General features: G+C 51.0%; 1 protein-coding gene across 1 annotated transcript in view; it reads right to left on the reverse strand.

Moving 5' to 3' along the window:
- Nucleotides 1–8,438: 8,438 nt before the first annotated feature.
- The window catches only part of LOC137917793 (frizzled-1-like), a 1,686-nt gene continuing 479 nt past the window's right edge, over nucleotides 8,439–9,645 (reverse strand). The window contains exon 1 of the mRNA XM_068760528.1: nucleotides 8,439–9,645. This exon is cut by the window's right edge and continues 479 nt beyond it. Within this exon, the coding sequence (XP_068616629.1) occupies nucleotides 8,439–9,645 (1,207 nt within the window).

Below are 9,645 nucleotides of genomic sequence, written 5' to 3' on the forward strand. Positions count from 1 at the left end.
ATGAGAGTGGCTGGCGTTGGGGAGGACGATGCAAAGGACAGGACTAGAGGACAACCCAGGAGAAGACACATGGACGTAGTGAGGGAGGACATGAGAGTGGCTGGTGTTGGGAGGACGATGCAAAGGACAGGACTAGAGGACGACCCAGGAGAAGACACATGGACGTAGTGAGGGAGGACATTAGAGTGGCTGGTGTTGGGAGGACGATGCAAAGGACAGGACTAGAGGACGACCCAGGAGAAGACACATGGACGTAGTGAGGGAGGACATGAGAGTGGCTGGTGTTGGGGAGGACGATGCAAAGGACAGGACTAGAGCAGCGTTTCCCAACCAGTGGAAAATGATCTAATAAAATGATCTAATATCCTGAATGAACCATCGTCGGGTGTCTGTGCTGTAATAAAGTTTGTGTTCCGCCCATAGATCGCTCTTCAGACTCCAGCGATGCACCTGAGCACGGTGTCGCTCCGACTCTCTGCCGCTAACTCTAGTACAGTAACTCCTCCTTGCACTACAAAATAAGAGCGCACACTTCAAAATAAGCGTCACGCAACTGCGCTGCATTTACAGTGTGGCAGATTTAAAAAAACGCATTTATTAAAAAACAGAACACAAATATTTCCCCTAAAACAGTTGTTCATGCTTTGGCTTTTGCCTACTCTACACTTTGTGAGTGCTTCGGTTCCCCTTTAAGGAGGGTCATCCTTAAAGGGGAACCCTCCTTAAAGGCAGTTTGGGATCACAGCAAGACGAGGACTGACAGCGATGGAGACGTTTTTGAGAAGAGAAAATGCAAATGCAGAACAGGGACCTGGACAAAACCCAGACCCAGATGAAGGCCCTGGTATGAGTGGTCGACAAAAGAAAAAGGAAACATTAATACTGCCAGCTTGTAAAGGTAAACGAGATGCTCCGCCCTGACGCGGCCATCTTGAGATGTTCCCACTCACCGAGAAACTGCATGATGGGAATGCTGCTGCAATGAGCGAGGTGATTGGCCCACATTTGAGAACTCTTGAGGAGAAGTAGTCATTTTATTTCTATTCGGCCTCCACAGAATGCCTTGACTGGGTCCCCTGTGATCCCAAACTGCCACTGAGGATGACCCTCCTCAAAAGGGAACCGAAGCACAAAAAGCAAAAGCCAAAGCATGAAGAACTGTTTTTTGGGAAATATTTGTTTTCTGTTTTTTAATAAATGTGTGTTCAGGTCTCATCATGTCGTGTGTTCAGGTCTCATCGTGTCGTGTGTTCGGGACTCATCATGTCGTGTGTTCAGGTCTCATCATGTCGTGTGTTCAGGTCTCATCGTGTCGTATGTTCGGGACTTATCATGTCGTGTGTTCAGGTCTCATCGTGTCGTGTGTTCAGGTCTCATCGTGTTGTGTGTTCGGGACTCATCATGTCGTGTGTTCAGGTCTCATCATGTCGTGTGTTCAGGTCTCATCGTGTCGTATGTTCGGGACTTATCATGTCGTGTGTTCAGGTCTCATCGTGTCGTGTGTTCAGGTCTCATCGTGTTGTGTGTTCGGGACTCATCATGTCGTGTGTTCAGGTCTCATCGTGTCGTGTGTTCAGGTCTCATCGTGTCGTGTGTTCAGGTCTCATCGTGTCGTGTGTTCAGGACTCATCGTGTCGTGTGTTCAGGTCTCATCATGTCGTGTGTTCAGGTCTCATCGTGTTGTGTGTTCGGGACTCATCATGTCGTGTGTTCAGGTCTCATCGTGTCGTGTGTTCAGGTCTCATCGTGTTGTGTGTTCGGGACTCATCATGTCGTGTGTTCAGGTCTCATCGTGTCGTGTGTTCAGGTCTCATCGTGTCGTGTGTTCAGGTCTCATCGTGTCGTGTGTTCAGGACTCATCGTGTCGTGTGTTCAGGTCTCATCATGTCGTGTGTTCAGGTCTCATCATGTTGTGTGTTCAGGTCTCATCATGTCGTGTGTCCGGGACTCATCATGTCGTGTGTTCAGGTCTCATCATGTCGTGTGTTCAGGTCTCATCATGTTGTGTGTTCAGGTCTCATCATGTCGTGTGTTCAGGTCTCATCATGTCGTGTGTTCGGGACTCATCATGTCGTGTGTTCAGGTCTCATCATGTCGTGTGTTCAGGACTCTGTTTGGAGTTAAACCAACAATGAGAAGTTACAATGTAGAAAAGAGGAGAATAAACATCTGCTAATGTTGAACATGCAAAGTGAGACTTTAGGGGAGAAAGGATGCAATTATTGAGGGCGAGAAGAAAAAAGTAACTTAAAGTAATAAGTATCTAGTTACTTTTGGCAGGGAGTAATCAGTAAAGTAACTTAATAACTTTTTTCAGCAAGTAATTAGTAATATATTACTGATCATGAGTAACTTGCCCAACACTGCCCGGTGGCGCAGTGGTAAGCGCTGTTGCCTCACAGCAAGGAGGTTGCTGGTTTGAATCCGACTTTCAAGATTCAAGATTCAAGATTCAAGATACTTTATTGTCATTATGCGAGCATAATAAAATCGTGAGAAGGCCCACGGCTTAAGGCACACATCATAACAAACTAAATTCTCTCTCTTAAGAAACAATATATATACACACAGAGAGAGTGAGAATCACAGGCAGTAGTGCAAAATAGCAACAGCAGCAACAGGACCGGCATAAAGCGTCCCAGATCGCTACGAGGGAACAACTGCTTTCACAGCCCGGGGGAAGAAGCTGTTTCTGAGCCTCGTAGTGCTGCTTCTTATTGTCCTGAACCGCTTTCCTGATGGAAGCGGGACAAACAGTCTGTGGCCCGGGTGGGTGGGGTCTGTGGGCGGGACAAACAGTCCGTGGCCCGGGTGGGTGGGGTCTGAGGCGATGCGTCTGGCCCTCCTCTGGACTCTGGAGGTGTAAACAGAGTCCAGATCAGGCAGACGGTGACCCACAATCCCCTGAGCTGTCCTCACCACCCGGGATAGGTCCTTCCTGTCCTGCGCCGTGCAGCTGCCGTCCCACACGGTCGCACTGAGACACAGGATGCTCTCTATCGTGGCCCGGTAAAAGTCTTCAAGCAGCACAGAGGAGAGTCCAGCCCGCTTCAGCTTCCTGAGGAAGAAGAGCCGTTGCTGGGCCTCCTTCACCAGGTGTCTGGTGTTGAGTGTCCAGGAGAGGTCAGAGGAGATGTGGATGCCCAGGAATTTAATGTTCTCTACACGCTCCACTGCTTCCCCTCGTATGCACAGGGGGGCGTGTTCAGTCTTCCTGGACCTCCTGTAGTCCACTATGACCTCCTTGGTCTTGCTGGTGTTCAGAACAAGGCTGTTCCTCGAGCACCACAGCATCAGGTTCTGGACCTCCTCTCTGTAGTGGGTCTCATCGTTGTTGGAGATGTGACCCACCACAGTGGTGTCGTCAGCAAACTTCACAACCATGTTTGTGGAGTGGATGGCACAGCAGTCGTGGGTGAAGAAGGTGAAGAGAGCAGGGCTGAGAACGCAACCCTGGGGGGTCCCAGTGTTCAGGATCAGAGGGGATGATGTGGTGTCTCCTATCCTCACCACCTGGGGCCGGTTGCTGAGGAAGTCTCTGACCCAGGAGCACAGCGGTGGAGACAGTCCCAGGCTGTGGAGCTTCAGAGCCAGCATGTCCGGTGGGACGGTGTTAAAAGCTGAACTGAAGTCCACAAACAGCAGCCTGACGTAGGTGTTAGGCTGCTCCAGGTGAGTCAGGGCCGAGTGCAGTCTCAGCGAGACGGCGTCCTCCGTGGAGCGGTTCCCCCTGTAGGCGAACTGCAGACTGTCCAAACCAGCAGGGACGGCGTCTTTGATGTGTTTAAGGAGGATCCTCTCGAAGCACTTCATCACGACGGGAGTCAGAGCAACAGGGCGGTAATCGTTGAGGCAGGCGATGGATGATTTCTTGGGTACAGGCACAATGATGGAGGACTTAAGGCAGGCAGGGACGGTGGACAGCTGCAGGGACAGGTTGAAGATGTCCAGGAAAACCCCTGCCAGTTGGTCAGCACACGTCTTCAGTGTCCGGCCTGACACGCCATCTGGTCCCGCAGCCTTGTTGATGTTGATCCACAGACTTGTGGCCTGTCTGTGAGGAGTTTGCGTGTTCTCCCCGTGTCTGTGTGGGTTCTCTCCGGGTTCTCCCCGTGTCTGTGTGGGTTCTCTCCGGGTTCTCCCCGTGTCTGCGTGGGTTCTCTCCGGGTTCTCTGGCTTCCCCCTCCCACCAAAAACAGGCAGCTTAGGTGGATTGGTGACACTGTGTTGCCCTGCGATGAACTGGCGGCTTGTCCAGGGTGTAACCCGCCTCTCGCCCATTGACTACTCGGAGAGGCTCCAGCTTGGCCCGCGACCAGAATTCCAAAGAAGCGGTTCGAAAATGAATACATTTTTTTTTCAGAGCCCACTAAAAAGGTAAAGCAAGAGCAGGCCGCGGTTTCGGTTCTGAGACCGCCCTCCTATTGTCGGGGGTTCGCGCTCCAGCCCCCCAGCCCGCATGCTGATTTATCCTCCAACAAGATAGTTGATCCAATCTAGGCAGAGAAGAAACAATCACACGAACACGTGAAACATGTGACATTTCTGCAGGTCCTGCACACGTTTACCAGCCCTTTGCCTTTCGGATACTCTGATGTCACACAACGTTGTCAAGATATATTTGTGACCAACACTTACACATGCCACAAAAATGCATGGTGGCGCAGTCCTCATGTAAGGCCGCACAATAGCTTGTATTTATCATTAGCATAATTGCTAGCATTGGTCAGATGATCCACAGCTACTTGTATTAGTGATGGAAATATGAGTTCATGTACTTTTCTTTGTTGAAATAACAGCTGCTATTCCTACGAGATTTAGTTAAACTTTGAAATGAAGACTTGCATATTAATCCGAAACTCTCTCAACAGCTAAAAATATTAATCTTACAACTCCAAAGCTAAACCCTTACCTGTTTTGTGCTAAGCTAGGCTAGGTTTAGTTAAACAGATTGAACATGGGTCAAGTTAACAAAGAGCCAAACCCAAAAACACCAGGTTCTTATAGAGCAGTAAAAACCTCATCCTGATTATTTAGAACCATAATTATATAGAAATAATAAAACATATTCTCAGATCTGATGAAACATACTTTCATTTGAAATCTTTAAAAAGCACTGGATTTAAGCAGATAAATTATTCTCTCTGAGACGCTACTCTGGGAGACGCTGCTCTAGAAGACGCTGCTCTAGAAGACGCTGCTCTGGGAGACGTTGCTCTAGAAGACGCTGCTCTAGAAGACGCTGCTCTGGGAGACGTTGCTCTAGAAGACGCTGCTCTCGGAGACGCTGCTCTAGAAGACGCTGCTCTGGGAGACGCTGCTCTGGGAGACGCTGCTCTAGAAGACGCTGCTCTGGGAGACACTGCTCGGGGAGACGTTGCTCTCTGGGACGCTGCTCTGGGAGACACTGCTCTGGGAGACGTTGCTCTCTGGGACGCTGCTCTCGGAGACGCTGCTCTAGAAGACGCTGCTCTAGAAGACGCTGCTCTGGGAGACACTGCTCGGGGAGACGTTGCTCTCTGGGACGCTGCTCTGGGAGACACTGCTCTGGGAGACATTGCTCTCTGAGACGCTGCTCTCGGAGACGCTGCTCTGTCAGAAAGAGGTGCTGTGGTGGACGGCCCAGACGCAACGTCTCGCTCCACGAACACCAACTTGAAGACAAACAGGACGTCTACTTGAGTTTTGAAGAGAAAACATTTGACACTCGACGGTTGCTGTTGTGAGACTGTTTTTATTCTCATAAAGCAATCAATAGTGTGTAAATATATATATAAGATTCTTTTCTATAAATATAAAGTTTCTCTTCATAGCAAATGCAAAGGAAATAACTTCAAAGCTGAGACTACTGTCGAGCCGTCAGCACAATCAAAGGATTATCATGACCCGGAAGCACCGTGTGGGAGAGCGCTCGACAGCAGCCGTCCTGCTGCAGAGGAAGAAGAGAGCGCCACTCTTCATCCCAGAGCACTCTGCAGGTCCGCCTCCCAGCAGGAGGAGCGGAAGAAGCACAATCACATACATGTTACATACATGTTGAACGTGGGTCATTCTAACGTGTGTACCGTACACACATGTTGAACGTGGGTCATTCTAACGTGTGTACCTTACATACACGTTGAACGTGGGTCATTCTAACGTGTGTACCGTACATACATGTTGAACGTGGGTCATTCTAACGTGTGTACCTTACATACACGTTGAACGTGGGTCATTCTAACGTGTGTACCGTACATACATGTTGAACGTGGGGCATTCCAACGTGTGTACCGTACACACATGTTGAACGTGGGTCATTCTAACGTGTGTACCGTACATGCATGTTGAACGTGGGGCATTCCAACGTGTGTACCGTACATACATGTTGAACGTGGGTCATTCTAACGTGTGTACCGTACATACATGTTGAGCGTGGGTCATTTCTAACGTGTGTACCGTACATACATGTTGAACGTGGGGCATTCTAACGTGTGAGAGTGAGGCCAATCCTTTTCTTATTGAACTGCACCACCTGAACCCAAGCTGCACATTCCACATCATGCTCGTGCTTCCCAACACTGATCCATGTAACTCCCTGAAATTCATCGGCATTCACATTTTCTGGCAGAAATAAATAGTTTCCTGATCAGAACCTGCGACTCAAAGACAAGCTCTGAGTGGGTTGGACCGTGTTCCTCACTGAAATACACGCAGCAAGGCTGAGGTGTACTCACTGAAATACACGCAGCGGGGCTGAGGTGTACTCACTGAAGTACACGCAGCGAGGCTGAGGTGTACTCACTGAAATACCTGCAGCAAGGCTGAGGTGTACTCACTGAAATACACGCAGCGGGGCTGAGGTGTACTCACTGAAATACACGCAGCGAGGCTGAGGTGTACTCACTGAAATACACGCAGCGGGGCTGAGGTGTACTCACTGAAATACACACAGCGAGGCTGAGGTGTACTCACTGAAGTACACACAGCGAGGCTGAGGTGTACTCACTGAAATACACACAGCGGGGCTGAGGTGTACTCACTGAAATACACACAGCGGGGCTGAGGTGTACTCACTGAAATACACACAGCGAGGCTGAGGTGTACTCACTGAAGTACACACAGCGAGGCTGAGGTGTACTCACTGAAATACACACAGCGGGGCTGAGGTGTACTGTGTAGAACGGGTCAGCACCGCTGGAGCCCCCAGTTGGACTGACCCGCCCAGTCCAGGAGGCTTCCAGTTACAGCCGGATAGGTTTCCTTTTTGTTTAAAGTGTAATAAAACTTTATTTACACCTGCATTGTGGACAATGTCATACCTCCAACTAAACTGAGCACAAGCAATCATAGTGGTCACGAGTCCCGAACCCGATCAAGTCCAAGGATGGACAATCATTGTCCAAACTGAATCTGCAAAAACATTATCCTGGTCCTCTAACCTGCCGTAACTCTATGTCCTCTGACCCGCCGTGACTCTATGTCCTCTAACCTGCCGTGACTCTATGTCCTCTAACCTGCCGTGACTCTATGTCCTCTAACCCGCCGTGACTCTATGTCCTCTAACCCGCCGTGACTCTATGTCCTCTAACCTGCCGTGACTCTATGTCCTCTAACCTGCCGTAACTCTATGTCCTCTAACCCGCCGTGACTCTATGTCCTCTAACCTGCCGTGACTATGTCCTCTAACCTGCCGTTACTCTATGTCCTCTGACCCGCCGTGACTCTATGTCCTCTAACCTGCCGTGACACTATGTCCTCTAACCTGCCGTAACGCTATGTCCTCTAACCTGCCGTAACTCTATGTCCTCTAACCTGCCGTGACTCTATGTCCCCTAACCTGCCGTGACTATGTCCTCTAACCTCCCGTGACTCTATGTCCTCTAACCTGCCGTAACTCTATGTCCTCTAACCTGCCGTAACTCTATGTCCTCTAACCTGCCGTAACTCTATGTCCTCTAACCTGCCGTAACTCTATTTCCTGTAACCCACCGTGATTCTGTGTCCTTTATTTGGAAAGGAATGTCAGAACTGAGCTGCGGGCCAGAACCATCCGTCACAGAGACATATTCTAAGCTGTCCACCTGCAGAGGAGACACGAGCTGCAGCTGGTAATCAGGATAACAGTGTTAAGGAGGAAGCACTTGGGTTCCACAGGACTCGACTTAGAACAGACTCACTGAGGAGGACTCCCTGCTGTTCCCCAGTAACACATCAGGACACCTCAGGATCCAGTTGGCTCTTTGAGAACATTAAGTTTGACTCCGGTATGTCCAAAGTAGGATTTGTTTTTTAAAAAGACATGTTTTAAAATCTTTAAATACAAATATATACTTACAAAAAATTCACAAATGCATATGTACATTAAAAAACATACCGAGTGTCTGCTGTACGTCCAAGAGAACCAGAGGGGGATGATTCGGTTTGTCACTCAGCAGTCTGTTGGACCAGGCGGAACCGCATCACACCGTGGTCTCACCATGCTTACTATTAGCCAGCCTGGTGTAGAACCTCCTCCAGGAGCTCAGGGTCTTCCCAGACCAGATCCAGAACCCGGAGGTGATTCCCACAATGAGCGTCATGAGATACTTGATCATGTACACGGTGAAGTCGGGACTCATGTTGGGATGGTTCTGGGCCGGACACGGCACGGCGTACGTCTTGCAGGTCTGGCCGATCCACGTCCTCTCCCACTGCTCCCTGAAGGCCTGCTCGTAGAAATAGCAGGCGATGACGATGGTGGCCGGCACGGTGTACAGGACACTGAAGATCCCGATCCGCACCATCAGCTTCTCCAGCTTCTCCGTCTTGGTGCCGTCATGCTTCATGATGGTCCGAATACGGAACAGGGACACAAAGCCGGCCATGAGGAAGGAGGTTCCAATAAACAGGTAGACAAACAGCGGCGCCAGGACGAAGCCCCTCAGGGCGTCCACGCTGTTGATGCCCACGAAGCAGACCCCACTCAGCACGTCTCCGTCCACCTGCCCCACGGCCAGGATGGCAATGGTCTTGATGGCCGGCACGGCCCAGGCGGCGAGGTGGAAGTACTGGGAATTGGCCTCGATGGCCTCGTGGCCCCATTTCATGCCCGCTGCCAGGAACCAGGTGAGGGCCAGGATGACCCACCAGATGGAGCTGGCCATGCTGAAGAAGTAGAGCATCATGAAGAGGATGGTGCAGCCCTCCTTCTTGGTGCCCTGGACCACCGTCCTGACGTCGTTGTCAAACCTGTCGTTGCAGACCACCTGGTCCTCGAGGAGAAAGCCAGCGATGTAGGCGATGGAGACCATGGTGTAGCAGCCGGAGAGGAAGACGATGGGCCTCTCGGGGTAGCTGAACCGCTTCACGTCCACCAGGTAGGTCAGCACGGTGAACAGCGTGGACGCGCAGCACAGCACGGACCAGATGCCGATCCAGATCCTGGCGAACTTCTGCTCCTCCTCGCTGAAATACATCATCCCATGAGACCTCTGCGGCTCGCACGGAGCCCCGCAGTTCTCCTGCCCCAGGAAGCGGTAGTTCAGGTAGGGGGGCACCCTGAGCGAGCTCGGGCACCGGAACCGACCGCTGAGCGGGTCCGGAGGTGCGCGCTCGGTGGGGTACGCGCCGGCACCGGCACCGGGACCGTCGGGCTCCGTGCGGTCCGACAGGTTCTGCCCGACGCAC

The sequence above is a fragment of the Brachionichthys hirsutus genome, chromosome 3 (assembly GCF_040956055.1).
Source record: "Brachionichthys hirsutus isolate HB-005 chromosome 3, CSIRO-AGI_Bhir_v1, whole genome shotgun sequence".
NCBI lineage: Eukaryota > Metazoa > Chordata > Actinopteri > Lophiiformes > Brachionichthyidae > Brachionichthys > Brachionichthys hirsutus.